Source organism: Bubalus kerabau, chromosome 4 (assembly GCF_029407905.1).
Source record: "Bubalus kerabau isolate K-KA32 ecotype Philippines breed swamp buffalo chromosome 4, PCC_UOA_SB_1v2, whole genome shotgun sequence".
Taxonomy (NCBI): Eukaryota; Metazoa; Chordata; class Mammalia; order Artiodactyla; family Bovidae; genus Bubalus; species Bubalus kerabau.
The window spans coordinates 52,280,960-52,307,512 of NC_073627.1; the positions used below are offsets into that span (position 1 = coordinate 52,280,960).

Consider the following 26,553-nt stretch of genomic DNA (forward strand, 5'->3'; position numbering starts at 1 on the left):
TTTATTATCTTTTTAAATCCTCACAACAATCCTATGTGAGGTACGGGTACTTACCTCCACTTTGCAGATGAGAGAATTAAAGCACTAAGCGATTATATACATTAGCCTTTATCAGTAATTTTATTTATTTTCCAGTGGAGTTCTTCTCAACCGTAACTTTCTGGCAGTGATTTTTTCAGTGAGCAAGAGAAACAGAGGAACAAATTCTGGGCTCTCTTTCTGGTTCACATGGAGTTTAGTACCACAGCAACTTGGGAAAATGATTTAGCCTCTCAAAGTCTCGTTTTACTCCTTTGTCACGTGTATGATTTGTGTTTGGTGTTTGTTAAAAGGTCTGGCAAGTCAAATCTGGGAAAGAACATAAAGGGCCTGATCAGTCCTTGAAGAGAAATAATGTGACGCTATTGTATATTAAGGGATACTTCATATACTGAAGAGTTTACAGAGGAAGATAACAAAGCCAGGAAGAACTAAAAAATGTTGCCCTTAACATTTTAATGTTTTTGTGTCACTGTGGAGTCTAAAATGTATATGCGTGTTTTGGATATTTGAGGCAAACGCAGAGATGTACTTGGTGATCATGTTTTGATAAAACATATTTAAGGCAATAAGATTTCTCTTCTGTTTTTCTTGTGGTTGGTTGATGGTAGCTGCAACCTGTGTACCTGTTTCCCCGTTTCTCCCTCTTCATCGCATCTTCCATTTTATCTTTGTCTTCTTTGTACTAAAATATTCCTTACATTTTTCTCTTTTAGGTGAGAAATAAGCATGAGGAGTAATCTAGTTCATAATGGAGATTGTTTTATAGCACAAAATAGAACATTGTCTAATAAAATAAAACTTTTTAGTGGGAAAATATCTACCCAAATCTGAAATTACATACAATAAGATATACTGACTACAAACTGAATAGGATCATACTTTCTACCTAAAGTTTATATCTGCAAAATATGACTACAGCTTGAAGCTCACACTGAGAGAATCTATAAGGAAAATGGGTTTGGACAACCCCGTTGAGTTAAATATTTTCTGAAAGGATAATTTCCATAAAATAACAAATGGAATGGAAGACTTGGAAACAGTTTAACTGATAAAATGAATTAAATTGTTCAGTTTCTGCAGCAGATAATCTCAGTTAAAATTCCTTAGTGCCTACTTAACATACTTTTACGTAAAAATCTCTCTTTTCCAGGTATCATCCTCAACATCACAGAGTAGAGTTAGAGTCTTAATATCAGTTGGATGTTGATTTGCCTCTGAATATGCTTTTGGATCCATGCAGAACTGGTTTCTGTTTGGTATCTTGAAATTCTTAAGACTGATTAACGAACTTACACGCTTCAGTTTAAGTGAGTTCACAATGGTGTGTGTGGTAGGGGGTATCATTTAACATTTTCTGACATGAAAACTGTTGAATTTTGTTGAGGGGGAAGGAGTTTGGTGACTTGGTGGGCAGGCCCATTTTCATTACTTTAATTGTGCGATTTATTAGGATTTTAAGCTTTTTTATAAATGTTTTAGTGTTATAGGACAGAATTAAAAGGATTTAGAATAAAAGGAGTTTAACAAAAGGACTTTGCAACAGGATTGCAATAGTTTTTATATTTGATGGATTTAGCTAACCGCTTTTCATTTCAATCATCATGCTACATTCTGTTAAATGCTGTAGAACAGGTGTGTGTAACGTCATTCTCTCTATTGTACATGCAAATAAACACAATTTTATATATAAAAAGTTAATCCTCTACAATTTGGAGGATTACATTATGGGAGGGTGATGACTCCATTAGGCATCATGGAGAGTACATGCTATTTATATTGCAAGAAAAATCAGGTTAATAGCTACAGTGTTCATGAGATTGTAGAATTTTTATACCAACACTTTAAAAAATTGTGTTAGTCAAACTGTCCACAACAGCATTATTTAAGGCAGAGTAAAGGTTATGTTATATAGTTTTCCAACTTTGAAAAAAATTCAGTGGACAGTGTGCCTCAAAGAAATTTGAAGGCTTTGTTATGATTTGTGTGCTTTTTGTAGACTAGTCTTTCCTATTTCTGGACAGTTTTGCTGGTACAGTGGGTGCTTTTGTCTTTATGTTGTTCTTTAGTGAGGGCCTTATTTTGTACTGTAAATTTTTTGCTTGGTTACCTTTTCTAAATATCCATGAAGAGTATAAATCTTTAGTGTCAGGTGACTGACCTGGAGAGCAAATTCGGTAGGACTGTTGTAACCCAGTGTATTTTAGTCGCTCAGTCGTGTCCGACTCTTTATGACCCCATGGACTATAGCCTGCCAGGGTCTTCTGTCCATGGAATTCTTCAGGCAAGAATACTGGAGTGGGTGGCCATTCCCTTCTCCATTTGTAACCCAGTAGTTCAGTGGAAACCAATGAGGTTCTTCAGGTTTGAAAAACACAAAGACAATCAAACCTTTCTTGCCAGTATTATTTGCACTTTAAAGACATGATGTGACACTCATCAAAATAGCAAATTGGTGTGTATAATACCAGGTACAAACCATAAAGACCTTGTCAAAACACCAGGAGGCAGAGGCAAAGTAGGTATTGTTAAAGGTGAAGGTGAAGAATGTAGGAGTGAAGAATTGGCCTTGTGTAGCTGAAATTCAGTTATAATTAATTTGAAGCATAAATATCCTGGGCTTTGGACTAGTTAATTTTTAACTTCTGCTTCATTTGAAAGTCATATTGTTAATTGTGAAATCTGATTTATTTGTTTAGCAGGGGGAAAAGCACACAATCCATAGTAAATTAATGTTTAGTGAAAATGTAGACACTAATTGTTCTAAGCTTCTCATAATTTAAATTGGTTATGGGGAACTGTATTCATCAATAATGTGTTTATAGTTTTGATCTTTTTAAGGTGTGATAATGCAGTCTGTGAATGGATCATATAACTTGTCTTAACCTATTTTGTATAATTATTATCACGATTTAAAAGTATATTATGTCAGAGCACAATATAAATGTGTAGCCACATTTAAACCTCATTATTTTTGGAGGGATCCATTAATGTGGATTATTAACATTTACATTACACTTGGTGTATGCGTGCGTGCTAAGTCACTTCGGTCGTGTCCAACTCTTTGTGACCCTATGGACTATATAGCCTGCCAGTCTCCTCTTTCCATGGGATTCTTCAGGCAAGAATACTGGAGTGGGTTGCCATACCCTTCTCCAGGGGATCTTTCCGACCCAGGGATCGAACCTGCGTCTCCTGTGTCTCTTGCATTGGCAGGGATGTTCTTTACCGCTAGTGCCGCTTGGGAAGCCCCACACTTGGTGGATACCATCTAGCAAAGAAATGGAACACTGTTAAGAGTGCCTAAGCCCCCTGTCTACCCCTCCCCAAAATTCTCTCCATCCTAAACCCCAAAGAAGACTACCCTATCCTGAAATTGATGTTTATGTGTTTTTGTTTTTAGCACTTAAGGTTACTAAATATCTGTCTGTATATCTGCCTAATGACACATAGCCAATAGGCACACACTTGTGCAACCACACAATTTCTTTGTACCTTTTTCAAAACTGTGGTAAAAATCATAAAAGATTTACTGTTTATAAATCTTTACAAACTTCTTTTTGGTGGGAGGCGTGCAATGTGACATGCTGAATCTTAGTTCCCTGATCAGGAATTGAACTCATATCCCCTGAAGTGGCAGTGCAGAGCCCTAACTACTGGACTACCAGGGAATTCCTGGTAAACTTAATTGTAAAGCTTGGCGGTGTTAAGTACATTCAAAGAACTCCATATCCATTGAACAGCCGCTCTCTATTTCTCCCTCCATCCCTCTATCCCAGGCCCTGGTAATCACATTTTTCTTTCTGTTTCTAGGATTTGACTACTTTCAGTTCAGTTTGGTTGCTCAGTCGTGTCCGACTCTTTGTGACCCCATGGACTGCAGCACGCCAGGATTCTCTGTCCATCACCAACTCCCAGAGTTTACTCAGACTCATGTCCATCGAGTTGGTGATGCCATCCAGCCATCTCATCCTCTGTCATCCCCTTCTCCTGCCTGCAGTCTTTCCTAGCATCAGGGTCTTTTCCAGTGAGTCAGCTCTTCTCATTAGGTGGCCAGAGTATTGGAGCTTCAGCATCAGTCCTTCCAGTACATATTCAGGGTTGATTTCCTCTGGGATTGATTTGTTTGATCTCCTTGCTGTCCAAGGGACTCTCAAGAGTCTTCTCCAGCACAACAGTTCAAAAGCATCAATTCTTGGGCACTCAGCCTTGTTTATGATTGAACTCTCACATCCATACATGACGACTGGAAAAACCATAGCTTTAACTATACATAATTTTATTGGCAAAGTGATGTATCTGATTTTTAATACTCTGTCTATGTTTGTCACAACTTTTCTTCCAAGGAGCAAGTATCTTTTAGTTTCATGGCTGCAGTCACCGTCTGCAGTGATTTTGGAGTCCAAGAAAATAAAGTCTGTCACTGTTTGCATTTTTTCCCCATCTGTTTGCCTTAAATTTATGGACCAGGTACCATGATCTTAGTTTTTTGAATGTTGAGGTTTAAGCCAGCTTTTTCACTCACCTCTTTCACCTTCATCAGGAGGCTCTTTAGCTCCTTTTCGCTTTCTGCCATTAGGGTAATGTCATCTGCATATCTGAGGTTATTGACACTTCTGGCAATTTTGATTCCAGCTTATTCTTCATCCTGCCTGGCATTTCGCATGATGTACTCTGCATAGAAGTTAAGCAAGCAGGGTGACAATATACAGCCTTGACATACTCCTTTCCCAGTTTGGAACCACTTCATTGTTCCATGTCTGGTTCTAACTGTTGCTTCTTGACTGCATACAGGTTTCTCAGGAGGCAGGTCGTTTGGTCTGGTATTCCCATCCCTTTAAGAATTTTCTACAGTTTGTTGTGATCCACATAGTCAAAGGCTTTAGCATAGTCAGTAAAGCAGAAGTAAACGTTTTTCTGGAATTCCCTTGCTTTTTCTATGATCCATCAGTTCAGTTCAGTCTCTCACTTGTGTCTGACTCTTTGCAACCCTGTGGACTGCAGCACACCAGGCCTCCCTGTCCATCACCAGCTCCCGGAGTTTACCCAAACTCATGTGCATCAAGTTGGTGATGCCATCCAACCATCTTATCCTCTGTCATCCCCTTCTCCTTCTGCCCTTAATCTTTCCCAGCATCAGGGTCTTTTCAAATGAGTCAGTTCTTCGCATCATGTGGCCAAAGTATTGGAGTTTCAGCTTCAGCAACAGTCCTTCCAATTAATATTCAGGATTTTTTTCCTTTAGGGTGTACTGGTTGGATCTCCTTGCAGTCCAAGGGACTCTCAAGAGTCTTCTCCAACACCACAGTTCAAAAGCTTCAATTCTTCTGAGCTCAGTTTTCTTTACAGTCCAACTCTCACATCCATCCATGACCACGGAAAAGCCGTAGCCTTGATTAGACAGATCTTTGTCAGCAAAGTAATGTCTCTGCTTTTTAATATGCTGTCTAGGTTGGTCATAACGTTCCTTCCAAGGAGCAAGCGTCTTTTAATTTCATGGCTGCAGTCACCATCTGCAGTGACTTTCAGTTCAATTCAGTCTCTCAGTCGTGTCCGACTCTTTGCCACCCCATGAATCGCAGCACGCCAGGCCTCCCTGTCCATCACCAACTCCCAGAGTTCACTCAGACTCACGTCTATCGAGTCAGTGATGCCATCCAGCCATCTCATCCTCTGTTGTCCCCTTCTCCTCCTGCCCCCAATCCCTCCCAGCATCAGAGTCTTTTCCAATGAGTCAACTCTTCTCACGAGGTGGCCAAAGTACTGGAGTTTCAGCTTTAGCATCATTCCTTCCAAAGAAATCCCAGGGCTGATCTCCTTCAGAATGGACTGGTTGGATCTCCTTGCAGTCCAAGGGACTCTCAAGAGTCTTCTCCAACATCACAGTTCAAAAGCATCAATTCTTTGGCGCTCAGCCTTCTTCACAGTCCAACTCTCACATCCATACATGACCACAGGAAAAACCATAGCCTTGACTAGTCGGACCTTTGTTGGCAAAGTAATGTCTCTGCTTTTGATCTAGGTTGGTCATAACTTTCCTTCCAAGGAGTAAGCGTCTTTTAATTTCATGGCTGCAGTCACCATCTGTAGTGATTTTGGAGCCCAGAAAAATAAAGTCTGACACTGTTTCCCCATCTATTTCCCATGAAGTGATGGGACCGGATGCCGTGATCTTCGTTTTCTGAATGTTGAGCTTTAAGCCAACTTTTTCACTCTCCACCTTCACTTTCATGAAGAGGCTTTTTAGTTCCTCTTCACTTTCTGCCATAAGGGTGGTGTCATCTGCATATCTGAGTTTATTGATATTTCTCCCAGCAATCTTGATTCCAGCTTGTGCTTCCTCCAGTCCCGCGTTTCTCATGCAGTCACCATCGGCAGTGACTTTGGAGCCCCCCAAAATAAAGTCAGCCACTGTTTCCACTGTTTCCCCAGAGGGCAGACTGACTGGAACCACAATCACAGAAAACTAGCCAATCTGATCACATGGACCACAGCCTTGTCTAACTCAGTGAAACTAAGCCATGCCGTGTACAGGGCCACCCAAGACGAACGGATCATGGTGGAGAGTTCTGACAAAATGTGGTCCACCGGAGATGGGAATGGCAAACCACTTCAATATTATTGCCTTGAGAACCCCATGAGCAGTATGATCCATCAGATGTTGGCAATTTGATCTCTGGTTCCTCTGCCTTTTCTAAATCCAGCTTGTATATCTAGAATTTCTCAGTTTATGTACTGTTGACATCTAGCTTGAAAGATTTTGAGCATGACTCTGCTAGCATGTGAAATGAGTTGCAGTTGTGTTGTAGTTTGAACATTGTTTGGCATTACCCTTTTTTGGGATTGAAATGAAAACTGACCTTTTCCACCACTGTTGTGTCCCTATAGTTTGTCTGCCTTAAACATCTGTGCTCTACTAATTCATGCCTCCCTCCTTTTAAACTCCTGAACACCACTGATATTTTTACTGTCTCAATATTAAAAACTTTTGCCTTTTCCAGAGCCATGCAATATATATTTAAGCCTCCCCTGTGTTTTTTCATGGCTTTCTAGCTAATTTTTTTTTAATCCTGAGTCATATTTCATTGTCTGGAGGCACTATATTTATTTATTTTTAATTTAATTTAATTTATTTTATTTATTTATTTATTTTAAATTGGAGGATTTTACAGTATTTTATTGGTTTCTGTCATATTATCACATGAATGAGCCATAGATACACGTATGTCCCCTCCCTCCTGATCTTCCTCCCACCCCTCTTAGTTGTCACAGAGCACAAGATTCGAGCTCCCTGAGTCATACAGCAGATTCTGGAGGTGCTGTCATTTATTTATCCAGCCATCTACTGAAGGGCATCTTGATTGCTTCCAAGTTTTGGCAACTGTGAACGAAGCTGATGTCCATATCCATGTGCAAGTTTCTGTGTGAGCAAGGTTCTCCGCTTCTTTGGGAAAATACCAAGAAGCATGATTGCTGGATCTTGTAGTAAGAGTACATTTAGTTTTGTAAGAAACTGTCCACTGTTTTCCAGCGTGACCATACCATTTTACGTTCCCTCTGGTGATGGTGGAGAGTTCTTGTTGTTCCTCCTCCTTGTCAGCATCTGGTATTGTTGTTGTTTTACATTTTGGGCAGTGTGATGCTTGTGGAATGGTGTCTTATTGTTTTGATTTGAATTTCCCTGATGACCTTTGATGTGGAGCATTTTTTCATCTGCTTATTGCCCATTTCTATATTTACTTTAAGTGTCGGTTCAGATCTTTTCCTCATTTTTATATTAAAAATTTTAAAGATATATTTACTCGTTTAATTGGCTGCATTGGAGTCTAGTTGTGGCACGCTGGATCTTCATTGCATCATGCGGCATCATTTGTTGCGGCACCTTAGTTCCCTGACCAGGCATGTGTCCCCTGCTTTGCAAGGTGGATTCTTAACCATTGGACTACCAGGGAAGTCCCTAGAAATACAGTTGATTTTTGTATGTTGATCTTGACTCTGGTAATCTTGTTGAGCTAACTCACGAGCTCTAGGAGTTTTTGTTGTTGTTGATTCCTTGGGATTTTAGATGTATAAGTTGTGTTGTCTGCAAAGATGTGTGTGTGTGTGTGTATCTATAAAAAATCACTCAGTTGAGTCTGACTCTTTGTGACCCCATAAACTGTAGCTCTACAGGCTCCTCTTGTCCATGGGATTTACCAATACTGGAGTGGGTTGCCATTTCCTCCTCCAGGGGATCTTCCTGACCCAGGGATTGAACCCAGGCCTCCTGTAGTGCAGGCACCTTCTTTACCGTCTGAGCCACCAGGGAAGTCCTGCAAATTGGGAGTTTTATTTATTCCTTTCTTATCCATATGATTTTCCTCCCCATTCTTTTCTTTTTCTCCTTGTTCTTTAATTCTACTACTTCCTTTTTTTTTTTTAGAGTTATTACTTTTTAAGCTTGTTTTTGGTTGTGCCTGGCCTTTGCTGTGCACGGGGGCTTTCTCTGGCTGCCGTGAGCAGGGGCTGCCCTCTCCTTGCGGTGCGCGGGTGTCTCATCGTGGTGGTTTTTCTCGCTGTGGAGCGCAGGCGCCAGGCGCGCGGGTGTCTCATCGTGGTGGTTTCTCTCCCTGTGGAGCGCAGGCGCCAGGCGCGCGGGTGTCTCATCGTGGTGGTGTCTCTCGCTGTGGAGCGCAGGCGCCAGGCGCGCGGGTGTCTCATCGTGGTGGTGTCTCTCGCTGTGGAGCGCAGGCGCCAGGCGCGCGGGTGTCTCATCGTGGTGGTGTCTCTCGCTGTGGAGCGCAGGCGCCAGGCGCGCGGGTGTCTCATCGTGGTGGTGTCTCTCGCTGTGGAGCGCAGGCGCCAGGCGCGCGGGTGTCTCTTCGTGGTGGTGTCTCTCGCTGTGGAGCGCAGGCGCCAGGCGCGCGGGTGTCTCATCGTGGTGGTGTCTCTCGCTGTGGAGCGCAGGCGCCAGGCGCGCGGGTGTCTCATCGTGGTGGTTTTTCTCGCTGTGGAGCGCAGGCGCCAGGCGCGCGGGTGTCTCATCGTGGTGGTGTTTCTCGCTGTGGAGCGCAGGCGCCAGGCGCGCAGGTGTCTCTTCGTGGTGGTTTCTCTCGCTGTGGAGCGCAGGCGCAGGTGCGCAGTCTGCTGTGGTTGCAGCATGGGCTCAGTTGTTGAGCCTCTCAGAGTCTAGAGCTTGGGTTCGGTAGTTGTGGCGCTTAGTTGCTTTGTGGCCTGTGGAATCTTCCTGGACCAGGGATCGAACCTGTGTCCCCTGCATTGGCAGGGGTGGATTCCAGTGTACCACCAGGGAAGATCCCCGCTTTCTTTTCTGTCTTGTCTAGAACTTCCAGTACCGTGTTGAATAGCAGTGGTGAGAGTGGAGACCTTGCCTTGTTCTTGACCTTAGGGGTATGGTTCATGATGTTAGCTGTAGGTTTTTGGATAAGTAGTGTAGTAAGTATCTAGAGCAATCATTTAAATTCCTGATCCTGTCAGCAGCCTTTTTTATTTTCCCTGGAGCTTCTATAGAAAATTCTTTTTAGGACTCAGTATCCTGAAATGATGGACATGTGGTTCAGCTATTGAATTTATTGTATTAGACCTGCAGGGGGCTTATAGACTCATATTTGTTTGTTCTATGAAAAATTTTGAAACAATTCATGGATTCTTTCCTCTATTTTTCTCTGTTCTTTTTGGAATTCCTGTCTATATGTTGGAACTTTGAGACGGTCCTTTAACAGTTCTCTTGTGTGTGTTTGTGTTCAGTCGCTTGGTGGTGTCTCACTCTTTGCAATCCCATGGACTGTAGCCTGCCAGGCTCCTCTCTGGGTAAGAACACTAGAGTGGGTTGCTATTTCCTCCTCCAGGGGATCTTCCTGACCCAGGGATCGAACCTACCTTTCCTGCATCAGCAGGTGGATTCTTTACCATTGAGCCACCTGGGAAGCCTGTTTATGTGTATATAAATTAATGCTGTTTTTCTCTTTTTTTGCAGGTGGGTTTTTTTTTTTTTTTTTTTTGACTCTGTTCTCTAGAAAATTTTCTCATATTCGGGCATTGAGTTTTTAAATAATATCTACCATCTTTTTAATTTCCCAGATCTCTCTTTCATTTCTAAGCATCAGTTTTTCTTTGCATTGTTATTTTGTTTCATGCTTAAAATATCTTCTTATATTTTTAAAAAATTATTAATGATAGTTTCAAATTTTGGGGGTTTTTTTTAGCCACATTTCCAGGTGATTTTACCTATTTGTAAGCAGCAAACTAAAAAGTTGGTTGCAAGTGATGTATGTTTGCATCCTCTGACTTCATTCAGGGTGCTTTTCTTGTGCTGTTTCTTGGAGCTCTTTACTTGACAGTGTCTTTCATTCATTCTTCATGGTCTGACTGATTTTTATTTTCTAATACATTGCTACTCAGTTTACTAGTCTTTTTTTAGGATTTTACACTGTTGTACATTGAGAATGGCCTGAAATTTTGAGGTTTTTAAAGTTTCTGTTGTGACCTTCCTTTATTTAATTTTGACATCAAAATTATACAACTCAGGTAATTAGTTGGTGGAATTGGGGGTGGCTTTCTGATTGCATGGAGAACATGTGTAAAATGGAGGTTGTTGTTGCCAATTATAAAAAAAGATTTTAAATGTTGGTTCATTTTAGAAGCAGTTATAGGTTTATTTATAGCTTTTCTATTTTTTGTTCAATTGTATAAATATATTGAATTAAATGAATGTTTTGCTGTCTCTTTAGCCATAAATATTTTGAGAGGATGAAAATAATGGAAATATACAAGAATACTTTTTGAAGTTTTGTTTTACATTTTACTTCATGTTCCTTATCAGGTGCTCAAAAGTGTGACAACTTTGCTGAAAAAAGGCCCCTCCTTGGTGTTTGTAAGAGCACTGGATCTTCTGGGTAAGGAATTAAAAAAAAGTTTTTTGAACCACTATTAAAATTTTGTGTTATTTCAGAGGGGGAACTTTAGTGTCTTCAAGTCTTTGTTTACCATAAGACTGTGCTTTTACAGAAGGGATGGGACAGGACTTAATAACATATTTAAGGTTTTTGCCACACAGGCCACTTTATTTTTCTGCTCAACTGTTTTCTCTCAAATGTAGGATGATAGCAGGACATGAAAGAAAGCCAGCAGTATATCAGAATTCAGTCATAAAAGAGTAGCATCATTAAGAAAATATGTTTCATTTTGTTTATTTATATTTTTAGTATTTATAATGGCCTTCTACAGTGGATTAGAAGTTACTGTTAGGACATCATCATCATCAACTGCTATTAACATTTATATTTTACATTGTTTTGAGGATCTTTTAAAAAATTTTATTTTATATTGGAGTATAGTTAATTAACAATGTTGTGTTAGTTTCAAGTGTAGAGCAAAGTGATTCAGTTATATATATATACATATATCTTTTCTTTTTCAGATTCTTTTCCCATATAGGTTATTACAGAGTATTGAGTAGAGTTCCTCCTTTGCTATACAGTAGATCCTTGTTGATTATCTATTTTCTATATAGTAGTGTGTATTCCATCATGCTTTTATAGTTATATTAGAATATCTATTATGATCCTTAGGTAAGATGTTAATAGAAGATAATTTAATATATCTTAATGGTAATAATATATAGCATAGTGTATATTGTGTATTAGCCAACAATTTATTGTTGCTGTAGCATGTGCCTAACACTGTTCTAAAGGCATTACATGAATTTTCTCTTTTTTTTCTGCTAGCAATACTTTGAAGTAGATACTGTTCTTATTCCTATTTGGTAGTTTAGAGAAACTCAGGCACTGAATTCTCACAGTGTAACTGTGGATTCGAACCCAAGCAACCATACTTTTTTTAAAAAATTTTTATTGAGTATAGTTGATTTTTAGTGTTTAGTTTCAGATGTACAGCAAAGTGAATCAATAATACATCTACATATATCCACTCTTTTTCTAGATTCTTCAAGCAGGCATACTCTTAGTTCCATGCTCATTGCATTTGGGACAGTAAGAGGCCTACTGACTAAGATGATTAATTGGTATTGCTCATGAAGTCAAGTTTTCCCTACTTTCTCTATATATTAAATGAGAACAATATTCTTCATAATGGCTTATAGTGATTTAGATATCACTATGTAATTCCAGTTAGGAATTGTTTTCAACTGCTGGTAAAGTTCCAATGGCCTAGATAAACCCTGGAATTGAATGACTGGGTAGGCAGTCCAGGGCCAGTGAAATGTTTCTGCCATGTGTCATTAATGATCTAGATTCTTTCCATTTCTAGCTTTGACATCTTTTAGAATATGACCCCTTCCCCTTATGATCTCAAGAAGGCTACTGTCTTAACAGTTAGTATCTCATCTTGAACTCCTAGCTACAAGGAAATCAGGGATATTACTGTGGTTTTGTTAGTAGGTAGAGGATCAAAATGAGTATTAGGCTTGGCAACCAGTAGTCCTTGCCATGTGCTTTCAGCTGATAGTGTCTGGGTCATGGATGCAGTGCACAAGGAAAGAATGTGCTAATGGTGTAACATGATTGATCTTGGAGTCTTAATTGTTGCTTTCTGGGGAAATGGTTTGACTCCATGTGTTACAAGGCAATTTTCTTCCAGTGTAAAGTTTTGGGTTGAAGTGAGCAAAAATTTACTGTGTACTCAACCCTTTGCTAGGTATGGGATAAGGATACAAAACGTGAAAACCTAATTCTGTGTCCCAAAGATTTAAGAATGTTGTTGAAAGCAAAAACATAGCACATAGAAGATGATTATGGGATAATGACATCTGTGTGCGTGTGCATGTGTGCTCCGTCATGCTTGACTCTGTGTGACCACATGGACTGTAACCTGCCAGGCTCCTCTGTCCATGGAATTTTCCAGGCAAGAAAACTGAAGTGGGTTGCCATTTCCTATGCCAGGGAATCTTCCTGCCCAGAAATTGACCCCTCATCTCCTGCACTGGAAGGCAGATTCTTTACCACTGCCCCACCTGCAAAGCCCAGGGATGTCTAATTGGAATTCAAAGAAGGTAGAGGTCAGTGTACCTGGATTGATAGGAGAAAGCCTCATGAAGAAGGCACAGCATGTGCTGGACCTAAAGGAATAAGAAAGTTTGGCAGTGTTATAGAAGACTAAGAACTTCCAGAGTAGGTTATAAAGCTATAGCTGGGGAACAGAAACTGGTAGAAATATTCTTAGGAAAGATGGAGGTTTGTGACTTACAGTGAAGTTCATCTGCAAGATAGGTAATAACAACCATTTCGTTTCTCTAGAACTCAACCAAAGGCTTCCAACAATGTGAAAAGTGTTTATGTTTGAGAGACTGGTAAATATTAAGTCATAGCTGTGGGAATCTGTGGCATTCATGCCTGGAGCTGCTTGAGTCACACTCCACCCCTTCTGTTTCCAACTTGGTTGATTCATGGCCATGACATTGGTGGGGAATGTCATGGCCATGCTTAGCAGCATTGTCCATGGAACTTATGGTCATGGGGTTGTGTGGGCTCATGGCTCTTTTAGCCTAAAATCATGATCAGCTAAAGCTTCATGTATGTGCAAAGGAGCCATGAAAGCATCCTATGAAACTAAAACCTGGGAGACTTGAAAATGTCTGACCTCTGCACCCAGAGATCCTTTTGGAAAGAATGACAACCTTTATTGACTCAGGGTGGTTGAATAAATTCTCTGTTGAACCTTTGGCTAATCACTAAGCTACATAGACACAGGGTCAGCCCCCGGGAAAGCAGGCTTTAAAATGAAAGCAAGAATTAAAAATAAAATCCAGCAGAGGCATTAGTAACTATATATCATGGAGCAAAGTAGCTTTCCAGAATTCTCATACCATATTATAAAACATGTCTAATTTCCAACATAAAATTATGACACATGCCAAGAAATAGCAAAGTATGATATGTTGAGAAAGGAAGTAGGTGATAGAAACTGTTGCTGATTGCTTCCATTGTTAAATTTTAGAGACAAGGCTTTTAAAGCAGCTGTTATACATATGTTCTAAAAACTAAATGAACCGTGTTTATGGAATGAAAGGAAAGCTTGGTAACAATGACTGAACATGTAGAGAATCTCAGTTAGAAATAAGTTATAGAAAAACCAATCGGAAATTCTAGAGTTGAGGAGATAAAAAAAGGTGAAACAATAAGCTTGCTAGAAGAACACAACACTATATTCAGGTCAGCACATGGATCAGAGACCTGTTATGTTAACATGAGAGGTGAAAGGGAATTGGGGGGGCTTCCTTGGTGGTACAGTGGTTAAGAATCCATCTGCCAATGCAGGGGGCAGGGGTTCAATCCCTGGTCCAGGAGAATCCCACATGCCACAGAGCAGCTAAGCCTGGGTGCCACAACTGCTGAGCCTACACACTATAACTACTGAACCTACGTGGTACAACTACTGAACCTACGTGCTGCAACTACTGAAACTTGTACTCCACAACAAGAAAAGCCACCACAGTGAGAAGCTACCATGTGCAATGTAATTTACTAGAGAGTAGCCCCTGCTCTCAGCACCTGGAGAAAGCCCATGCAGCAACAAAGACCCAACACAGCCAAAAATAAATAAATAAATCTTTAAAGGAAAAAAAAAGGGAATGGAAACCGCGGAGAAGAGTTGAAGAAGTATCTGTGGTGAAAGAAACCTTTCTTGACTTCACTTTTCCTGATGTTTGTTAAACCTCTGCGATTCAGGCACACCCAGTCCTGTTGAAGCCCCGCAAAAAGATGTGTTTGTGGAAGATAGTCAACTATTTGCTGAGTTTGGTTTGCAAGTATTGAAAGATTTTCCATTCCTTAGCAACCCTGCTTAACTGTATGATTAAGATTTTTTTTTTTTTTGCCTCCCTGTGTGGCATGTGTGATCTTACTTCCTTGACTAGGAATTGAACGTATACTCCCTGCAGTGGGAACGTGATATCTTAACCACCAGACAACCGGGAAGTCCCAAGGAGATTATTTTTATTTTTACAGGATTCATTTATTGAGGTGTCACTTGAATATATATAGTAGGTGATGAGATTATTTATTGAGAGATGACTCTGATGGTATGTGGGTTATATTAGTCTAATCCAGAGAATTAGAACCAGTGGGAAGTGGGATTATATATATGAGGAGAGAGGAAGAAGGGAATGGGGGTGTTGATTTTGAGAAATTGACTCACATGATTGTGAAGCCTGAACATCCAGAATCTGCAGACTGAGGAAAGAATTGCAATTTCTAACCCTCTTCCTCCAAGGAAGTCAATTTTTTGAAGATTTTATTAAGACTTTCAGCTGATTGGATGAGTCCCATTCAAGTTATGAAGCATCACCTGCTTTACTCAAATTCTGCTAATTTAAATATTATTTTACGTAAAAAAGTATGCTCACAGAAATATCTAGAATAGTATTTGACCAAATCTGATTATTGTGGCCTAGCCAAGTTGACACATTAATCACCACAGGGGCGATGAATATAGTTCTGATTAAAATAGCATTTGCCTACTGAAAAAAATCTATTGTAGACACTCACTTCCCCTCTCCCATGTCTGCTCCTTATATTTATTTCATAGTAGGAGAATCATTCTGCAAAGAGATGGGTCTATGTCTGTATCTTTTGCTGGATTGTTTTAAGAATTGTTATTGATAAATGAATGCGAAGATATTTCCTTCTTGGTTTTAAGCATAGCACCTTCTAACTAGCACGGCCCCAAACTATTTGTTTTTTGCTAAATGAATTTTAATAAGTTTTCTGTACATTCATGCTCATCCTTTATTTAAATATTAGTAACACTTTTTTTTTAATGGTTGAGAAAGTGTCTTAATCTGAGGAACCACATGTCCTGAACCTGGGTGTTGATGTCTTCTTCAAAGGCCTGTGGTGCACAAAATCTTAGGCCCCCCCTTAACCGTTTGGGACGTACAAGACATGTCTGTTGCCATTCATTTCCATGAGAAATGCTTTATTGAGCACAAGGTGCTTTGGACACTTGTCAGTTGCTTATATTCACAATTAATACTGCCTAGTAAGTTTATCTTAGGGAAGTTCAGTAAAATTTCCTTTTGATGTATAAATTTTCTTAATTATAAATGTATATAGCATCACTGACTCAATGGACGTGAATGAGTAAACACCAAGAGATAGGGGAGGACGGAAGAGCCTGGCATGCTGTAGTCCACGAGGTCACAGAGTTGGACGCGACTTAGTGACTGAACAACAATCCCTTTTCAAAGAAAGGGGGGAATTTGCTATGGAAATAATCCTGATCGTTCCTCATATTTTATCCTTTAGATATTTACACATTGCAAACTGAGCCCACAGTTTTTAATACAGAGTCTTACTACATTCATGACAGTCTTTAAATGCCATTTATTTTTATATTGTATTATAGTGATGTTTTCTTTCTTCATGTTGATATGTCTATGTAGAGGGAGAAGAAGAGGGAGGGAGGAGAGAGAAACACACACACTGTTCCATCATCGCTTCAGATAAGCCATTTAAGGTCTAGGTGGGAGATAATGTTGCGTTACTGATCCAGGAATTAAGTCAGTGTCTTGTGTAATAATTTGAGGGAGGGAGGGGAAGTATGGACAACACATTAAGGAATGTACACTTTCTTAGGAAATGAACACGTGTTGTATATTACATGCTAACCTGCTGCAGTAATGAAGTTGTTCATGGTTAGGATTTTGTTGGGTATTATGAATAACTGCAAAAGAGTATGATTATTCAGCAGCTGACTGCAGACCTTGAAGAATGTTTAATCCAGTATAATATCATCACATTATACACATTATTGGAGTGGAGATGTGATCTTTACATCTCAGAATGTTAGAATAGAAAAAACGTGAAGATCATATAAGATAAAGAAAGTCTTATCTGGAGACTCATACCATACATCTGTTTGGTGGTGGGAAATTCTTGTAAGAGTGAGAAAAATTTCCCCAGAAACAGACTCACGTATACAGAGAACAGGTTAGTGATTACCAAAGGGAGCAGGATGGAAGGAGGGGTTGAAATAGATGAAGAGGATTGAGAGGTACAGACGTTGTAAATAAAATAAATAAGATACAGGGCTGTAATAGACAACACAGAGTATATAGTCCATACTTTATAATAATAACTTTGTATGGTATATAATCTATAGAAGTACCAAATCTCTATGTTGTACTCCTGAAACTAACCTTATAAGCCAGCTATACTTCAATTAAAAGAGTGAGAAAATGTCTTTATTTCAGTTAGTTAGGAATCTCTTATCTCTTGTTAAATATGCACTCGATGGCCGTATTTCCAAGATTGAATTTTAATAATTAGAAAGATGAAAGTTTTGGCAAACCACAGACATCTTAAATTTACCTTGAAAAAAGCAAAATAATTTTAATAGTTGAACAGGAATAAAGACTTGATTTCAAAATTAAGGGCTGTTTATCAAAGAAAATACACTTAGTTCACAGCATTAATGGTTTTGCATTTTTGCTACAGATTGCTAACAAAGGTCATGTTGGACTGACAGAATTCTGTGAGACTGGTGTTTGCTAGCCACTGAGCAGTTATTTAGGTGGAGGTTAAGCACAGTTTCACCACCCTGAAGTGTTATTGAAGAGGATTTATTTCAACTTGTGTCTAAAATAAATAAGGGTTATGTTAAATAGAACCAAAAGGGAGGCTGCTTGGGATACTGGGTATACAACAGTTCTTTTTGTCATGAAATGTCACAGAACCCTTACATGTGATGCTAACTATTTTATTTGTTTATTTTCTTGTTGGCTGTGCTGGTTCTTGGTGTGGTGCATGGGCTGTCGTCGCCATATGCAGGCTTTCTCTGGTGGCAGTGAGCGGGGGATACTCTTCATTGCGGTGCTCGGGTTTGTCACTGCGATGTGTCACTGGTTGCGGAACGTGGTTTCTAGGCTGCACAGACTCAGTAGTTGCGGCACGTGGATTAAGTATAGCCCTACGACATGTGGAATCGTAGTTTCCAGAGCAGGGATGGAACCGGTGTCACCTGTATGGGCAGGCAGATCCGTAACTGCTGGACCACCAGGGAAGTCCCTAAATATTTTGTTTTAACGTATTTTCTTCCTGCTGTGTTGTGAGATCTGATGGAATCACAGTTTGAGCTGGCATTACTTGTGCAGATCCAAAAAGAGATTTAGGCCATTCTTCCAGTGTTCGATGCTCTATGACCTGGGCTTTTTGAGCTATTCCTTAGCCTTCCTTCAGGCACCCAGTCTTTTCACTTGCTCATCTCTCTGGTCTTTTACATTTCTGTGGGTGTTCTGCATTTTCTTCTAGCTTTCTGCCTGGCTTTTGACTCTCTTTACTGCTTTCAAAGACTGGGCTTTTCCATCTTCGATATACCATTTATGTGACACCTGCCTCTCTGGCACAGAGATTTTTCATGAGATGGGCTGTCCGATATCATGGATTGTTCATGGACCTCTTGACTTCTAGTATTATCTTTGGACCATCAGAGCCCTCAGAGCTTGTCCTGTTTATCTGATTATGGGTGAAACAAAACCTTACAGAAATAAGATGACATTACTGTAACAGGGGAAAGTTTTTTAGTGTATTTATTTTAAAATATAATACCTGAACTATGGATGCCCTTTGGTAGTTTGCTATAAGATCATCTTTACAGACGTTGTATATTTCCTTGCAAGCCTTGAAATTGGTACAAATCTCAAATAGCCCACCAAAATGTTTATATGTAGGTGACCAAACCAAAGGAATCCTGGTTTAAATTTTCAAAGAACTGTCTTTCTTGCTATTACATGATATATGTATTCCCGAAAACCTGTGCTGTTAGGGTCCTGGCACAAATAGAAGACATATTCCAACTGGGTAATTTGAGAAGAGTTTAAGTAAAGTGAAGAGGGCCTGAGACCATTTACCGTTTCTCAGCAAGGGGTGAGAGCCATTAGCAGAACCTGCAGTGAGAGCCGCATCAGGAGGTTACCTGGTGGAAGCCGCTGGTGGAGGCACTCGGTGTATCTGCTCTAACCTGACAGCAGAGCGGCCACCCGATGGCCCCTCAGGCTGAACCCGGCCAGAAGCTGGAGGCTGCGCTCTGAGGGGTTCGGGAGCCCACTGCTGCAGTCTGTTTGATACAGGCCAGCCAGTCTCCCAATGGCAAGGAGCCGGGTGCAGTGGAGGCAGAGTGTATTTACAGGGGACAGCATGCTTATATTCTGCAAAATTTCACACTAAAACTGAGGTTATGGGGAAAACAGATATGGAGGAAATAATATGCAAAGTAATCAGAGCAATAATCCTGATTAAAATTTTTAAAAAATGTTCATACTGATAAAAAGTTTACTAGTAAATATGGAATTTCACCTTAAAAAGAAGGTGAAGGAGCCTTGGTGGAATAGGGGTATAAGGAAGAGTTGAGACTGTTAAGTTAGAGAGGAAGGAACAAGATAAACAAAGACCAGGGAGGAATAAGCTATAACATTTATTGTTGCCTACACGCATGGTCAGACTGAGCCACGATCAGCCTGATTCCTTCTGTATTCAACTGAGCTAATGAACTCTGTGTTCAAAATATACTTTGTGGGGCTCCCCTGATGGTCCAGTGGTTGAGTATCCACCTTTCAATGCAGGGGACACAGGTTCAATCCCTGGTCAGGGAACTAAGATCCTACATGCTGCAGGGCAACTAAGCCTGTGCTCTAGAGCAAGATAAGCCTGCATGCCACATTGAAGGTTCAGCGTGACCAAAATAAAAAAATCATACCCGGAAAACAAACAAAAAACAAAATATACTTTGTATGCTGTGTTGTAGCATGAAAAACTGATCTTATTTCTGTCACTGTATATTAATTTGCATATTCTAGAGTTTTATATAAGTGGAATCATAAATACACAAAGTATATTTGTTATACTTACAAAGTATATTTGTAAGTATATCTGTTACAAAGTATCTTTATTTTGAGATCCATTCATATTGTTGCATTTATCATTTGCTTTTTTGTCGACTAGTTTCATACTGCATGAATGTACCACAGTTTGGTTGTTAAGTTCACCTGTTGAGGGATATTTTGGTTGTTTCTAGACTTTGGATTTGCAGATAATGCTGCTTTGAACCTAATGCTCAAGTCTTCATATAGACATGTGCTTTCTTTTCTCTTGGTCAAATATCTGCAAGTAGAATGACTGAATCATATATTAGATGTCTGTTTTTCAAAGTGACTGTCTCATTTTATACTCCTACCATCAGTGTATGAGGTTTCTAATTCCTTTACTTCCTTACTTGACTTTATCAGACTTTTAAATTTTAGCCACTGTAATATAAATACATAATGCTTTCTCATTGTAGTTCTAATTTGCACATGTCCTGTTATTCTATTCTCTCAACCGTCAATTGAATTCACTCTTCTTTCGTGAGAAATAAAGTGGGACTTCCCTGATGGCTCAGCAGGTGAAGAATCCTCCTGCCATTCAGGAGACACAGGTTCAATCCCTGGGTCAGGAAGATCCCCTGGAGGAGGAAATGGCAATTCACTCCAGTATTCTTGCCTGAAAAATCCCCATGGAAGGAGCCTGGCAGGCTACAATCCAGAGGGTTGCAAAGAGTTGGACATGACTAAACAAGTAGTACCTTTTTTATTGTCCCAAGCCAGTATGATTTCTAGTGGTTTGACATACAGCAGTAGATGCATGAACCGTATTATCTGTTCCTTTGTATACCTAGTGAAAAGGATGATGTGGCAGTACTTTTAATGACTGTAGTTTCTTGTTTACGGTCACTACTGTGTGTGTTTTGTAGTATTCTTGGTTTTAGTTTTTATTTGTCTCAACCAGTTTTTTTCTGTGAGAGCTTATGGTGAACCGTGTCAGATTTGTGATCTCCAGAGGAGATAATTTCACTTTGGGACCAAAGATGCAGCTTCAGTCACTCAGAGTTTCTTGTAGCAAAAGTTTTATTAAAGTGAAAAGGAATAGAGAAAACTTCTGACATAGAGGGGGCAGAGATTGTCCCACTAGTCTTATCAAGGCCTTACATACTTTTTCAGTTGGTTACTAACAATAGAAAAATCTTACCAGACCCACTCCCACAACATACATCTTAAGATAACAGGATTAGTCAGAAGGTTCTTGTTAAGAAGGAGAAACATGTCCTCGAGCAAGATACAGGGTTGTTATATAATCATTAGTACAGAGAGCTTAAAGTTAGTTAAGCTTAAATTAGTACATTAGAGCTTAAAGAAAAACACGCAAACATCTCTGGTCCTGCACACACTCTCATCCCCCTGTGTGTGTGCATGCTCAGTCACAGTCCAGCTCTTTGCAAACCTGTGGGCGGTAGCCCGCCAGGCTCCTCTATCCATGGAGTTTTCCAAGCAAGAATACTGGAGTGGGTTGCCATTTCCTCCTCCAGGGGATCTTCTTACCCAGGGATCGAACCTGTGTCTCCTACATGGGCAGGCAGATTCTTTACCACTCACGCCACCTGGGAAGCCCCTCATCGCCCTGTTTGACTCATTAGTAACCAAGGGTGTGAGCCAACTGATCTCAGACCTGTTTGTGGCATTTCCCTACTCAGGATGAGACCCCTTTGCTTCTGAGAGCAAATCCTGGGTGGTTTAACTGTGCTCCACCATCGTAGGACTATTGCATTCTCTCCTTGTTTTGCAAGTAATCCCCCTCTGCTCTCCGTCAGCAGAGAAGGCACTTTCTTTGCTTGAACGCATGCATCCTGCGGTGGAAGCATGGAGTCCTATTCACTGGACCGCAGGAAATTCCCGGCTCTGCCAGTATTGAATCAGGATCTCCTTTTCGTCCCCTGCTCCTCTGCCTCAGTCAGTTCAGTTCAGTTCAGTCACTCAGTCGTGTCCGACTCTTTGCGACCCCGTGAATCGCAGCACGCCAGGCCTCCCTGTCCATCACCAACTCCCAGAGTTTACCCAAACTCATGTCCATCGAGTCGGTGATGTCATTCAGCTATCTCATCCTCTGTCGTCCCCTTCTCCTCCTGCCCCCAATACCTCCCAGCATCAGGGTCTTTTCCAATGAGTCAACTCTTCTCACGAGGTGGCCAAAGTACTGGAGTTTCAGCTTCAGCATCAGTCCTTCCAATGAACACCCAGGACTGATGTCCTTTAGTATGGACTGGTTGGATCTCCTTGCAGTCCAAGGGACTCTCAAGAGTCTTCTCCAACACCACAGTTCAAAAACATCAATTCTTCGGTGCTCAGCTTTCTTCACAGTCCAACTCTCACATCCATACATGACCCCTGGAAAAACTGTAGCCTTGACTAGACAGACCTTTGTTAGCAAAGTAATGTCTCTGCTTTTTAATATGCTATCTAGGTTGGTCATAACTTTCCTTCCAAGGAGTAAGCGTCTTTTAATTTCATGGCTGCAGTCACCATCTGCAGTGGTTTTGGAGCCTGCAGAAATAAAGTCTGACACTGTTTCCCCATCTATTTCCCATGAAGTGATGGGACCAGGTGCCATGATCTTAGTTTTCTGAATGTTGAGCTTTAAGCCAACTTTTTCACTGTCCTCTTTCACTTTCATCAAGAGGCTTTTTAGTTCCTCTTCACTTTCTGCCATAAGGTAAATATTATTTAAAGTTCTTAGCTTTTCTCTCTCATCCCTCTCGTGCTTATGCTGTAGTGTGATTTCAGGGTGATTCATTTGCCTTATTTGTTGACAGGTGGTGTTTTTCAAAGGCCTTTGGTGATTCAGAGTTAGGTGGTGTTATCAAGTCAAGTCAAGTGTTAGTTGCTCAGTTGTGTCCGACCCTTTGCGACCGCATGGAGTGTAGCCCGCCAGGCTCCTCTGTCCATGGAATTCTCCAGGCAAGAATACTGGAGTGGGTTGCCATTTCCTTCTCCTAGGGATCTTCCTGACCCAGGGATCAAACCTGGGTCTTCTGCATTGCAGGCAGATTCTTTACCATCTGAGCCACCAGAGAAGCCCAGGTGGTGTTATATACTTGCACAAATGCGTTTGTAAAAATATTTGGGTTGTATTGTTCTCATCTGCACCTTGCTTTTTCTTGCCTCTTGTTAATATATTATGGCATGTTTTATTTAATGATGAATATTGGTGCTACCTTATATATATTATCCTACTTAATGCATATTCCTTAATATGAAATATTAATATACACATTTAATATACCCAGTTTAAAATATTAGTCACAAATGGAAAGAGCTTAAAGCTTTAAATAGGCCATCATATGCTGCCACCAGATTTAAAACTTTCTTCTTTGGCTTTTTAAGATTTTGTGTCAGAGAGTGATGTAATCAGAGAAGAAGAAAGCACTCGTGAAAGGTTTGTTTCCTATACTATCTGATTTGAAACTTGTTGAGAACAGAAATGAGCCACAGATTTTATTTAAAATGGGACCATCTCTCCCTTCATTTAACTGCTGCTTGCATTTCCTGTGCCCACGTTGCAAAGAGCTACATCTAATTCTTGTTCTGTGGTTCTACCTGATTTTAATAGAGGTTCTTGGGGAATGCATCCACATCAATTTTTGAACCTTTATTCAGAAAGTAAGTATTGAAATGCTGTCATTACAGTGAATTGGGAACATGGTGATAACTCTTTCTTTGGGATGTGTTTTGTGTGTTACCACTTCTCTTTAGGATTTATACACCTAAATTATTAGCTGGTTAGATATTCTCTTCATGTACTCTTCAAGCAGATTTGGCTATTGAGCAATTGAAACATGGTTGGTGCCAATGAAAGTGCTGATATTGTGGATATATTACATTAAATGTATTAAAATTGATTTCACTTATTTCTTATTTTTACTGTGGCTACTAGAAAATTTAAAATTACATAGCTCAATTTGTCTTTCTACTGGACTCTGTTCTCGGCTTCCTAGATGGCTCAGTGGTTAAGAATCCACTTGCAATGCAGGAGATGCAGATTTGATCCCTGGGTCAGGAAGATCCCTTGGAGAAGGAAATGGCAGTCCACTCCAGTACTCTTGCCTGGGAAATCCCGTGGACTGAGGAGCCTAGCGGGCTATAGTCTGTGGGGTTGCAAAAGAATTGGACACAACTTAGCAACTAAACAGCAATAACAAAGTTGTTCTTACCTTGCTTTGGGCTTACAGGTATACATTTCTGACTACCTCTGAGTGGAAAACCATCATGGTTTCTTATTACTTGTACAGATCTATAGATTAATCAATCCAGAGCTGTTAGCCAGGAAATTTTAGTTTTGACAAATGACAGATTTTGACATTATGATATCCTGGATGACAGTGGGTGTTCAGTGGCAGCTTCTGTAGTGCTAATCTAATAGGAACTCTATCTATAGTGATATTTATGTTTAATGGATCTGATTTTCATTTTGGGCTCTCTAATATTCTTTGCGTATGCATTTAGCCTAAGGTTGGTACCCTGTAATATTCACTGATACCCCTGAATCCATGGATAAGTATAGAGTAATGGAAAGAGCAGAGGATTGGGGTCACACAGACCTAGATATGAATTACTAGACTGAAATTATTCAATAGTTCTCAGTCTCAGTTTCCATAAGTGTAAGATGGTGTTCATTTATACCTCCTAGGCTGTGTCTTTGTGAGGCTTAAATAAGGCAGTATTTTCAGGTGTTCAGTACAATGTCAGGCCCCTATTAGATGCACCTTGTATTATTTGGTTAGAAAGATTGTAAGGGCACCCAAGGAAAACTCTTTACTAGGAATTTCTTTTCATATACATATAAAGAAATATATACATAATATATATTTATGCATAGATTGTAAGTATTGTCTGTATGACTGTTGGAAGCATGTGGCTGTGCCCAGTTTGTCCAGAATTTGTGCTACAGGTTTGTAGGCTTCATGTCCTAAGCCAGTACTGTGTCTATTAGTATCTCTGATGAACTGGAGCCCTTTATGTTCATTGGAAAATGGTAATTTGTTTATATTCCCCAAGAAAGCCCATGTTACTTATATCTTTATTGAGGTATAATTGAAACATAACAAATGGCACGTATTTAAAGTGTATGTTATGATAAATTTTGACGTATGTGCACACCCATGAAACCATCGTTCTGGTGGAGGTAGTGAGCATGTCCCCCACCCACAATGGCTTTCTCATGCCTCTTTATAATGCAGCCCTGCTGCCCCTCCCAGCGCTCAGTAGAAGCACATTTCTCTGTACTAAGTCTCTTCGAGTATCCTTGAGGTCTTTTTTGAGGGGAGATAACTTTGCTGTCATGTTGTTTAATGTGACTGTTTTATTACGTAGTTCAAAACAAAAGATGGGAACCTTGAATGCAAAGTTGTTTTTTCTTCTGCTCTGTATCTTAAACTAAAGGCCCTTTAAAAGAAGCATTTTCACTCTAGAACTGGTTCACAAAACAACTAAAGGGGTTGCAGTTTTCTGTGTAATCATTTCAAAACAACAGTTTTTTCAGCCACCAAAAGGATGCAGTCTTGACATATAAATAGAAAACAGATTGAGTTTTTGGCTGCTATTGCTGTACTGGTTTAAATGTTGGTTCAGTCAACTTCAGGCTTAGATTACAAGATTTGTAAATTAAAGGAAAACCAAAAGGAAAAGAACATCTGCATAGATTCTGACTCTGTGGAATTCTGTCCAGGCATGCTTCCTCCTGGTGGAACAGGGCATGTGCACAGTGAACAAGCCTTGAAAAGAGATCACTGTTGTGTTTATCCCAAAGACAAAATTGTTGCTGAAAACTAGGTAATTCATCATGAAGAACCATGTTAGTTTTCAAATCAAGTATTTCACAATTCTGGTGGAAATAGTTTGGTGATGTAGTTGTATGGTATTTAGCCAGAATAAAAATGTTGCTAAATCTCATAGTTCTATTACTTGAATCAAAGTACTGGGAATTGAGACAGGTAATTTGCTTTAACTAAAACTTAAATATGTTATTGTCAAAGAGTAAGCTAATTAATTGATAATAAATTTACTGCATGCCTCTGTAAGGTGTAAGGAATCCTTGTTTGCTACTACATAAATCATACCTGTGTGTATGATTTTAAAATGTTTGCTATAGATTACCTATGCTGCTATCTCAAAAAGTGCTTTAATGTTTTTCCCCCTTTTGTTCTAAGCAGGAATTTTATTCTTTGAAGAAATGTTTATGGGTACTTACATTATGGGTCCCTACTATATTTCAGCAGCTTTTATAGTACAGTAATAATCCAAGGCAGTGGCTTTGAGGTGAGAAGGAGATGAGAGGGGTGGTTTTGACCCCCAGGAGACACTTGCCAATGCCTGGGGCACTTTTGGATGTCATATCTAAGGACTGGGATGTGCTAGTGTTATGGTAGAGTCAAGGTTGCTGCTAAACATCCTATAAAGTACAGATCAACTCCTGACAACAGAGAATTTTCCAGCCTGTAATGTCAATAGGGCTAAGGTTGAGCCACTTGGATCTAAGGAGACAAAAGATCTATGTACTGACCGAGCTGACTTTCTAACAGGGAGACAGAAACAAATAAATAAAATATATATTATGGTGGCAAGTGATGTGTAAAAAATACTAGAGAACGTGGTTAGAGAGTGTTAGGGCAGTGTTCTGTGTTGATGGACATTTG

At 39.9% G+C, this 26,553-nt stretch overlaps 1 protein-coding gene across 1 annotated transcript in view; it reads left to right on the plus strand.

The window, feature by feature from the left end:
• Positions 1-26,553, plus strand: part of BCAS3 (BCAS3 microtubule associated cell migration factor) — a 589,753-nt gene that overhangs the window by 81,908 nt on the left and 481,292 nt on the right. The window contains exon 8 of the mRNA XM_055579668.1: positions 10,862-10,934. Within this exon, the coding sequence (XP_055435643.1) occupies positions 10,862-10,934 (73 nt within the window). The remainder of the gene's footprint in view (positions 1-10,861; positions 10,935-26,553) is intronic.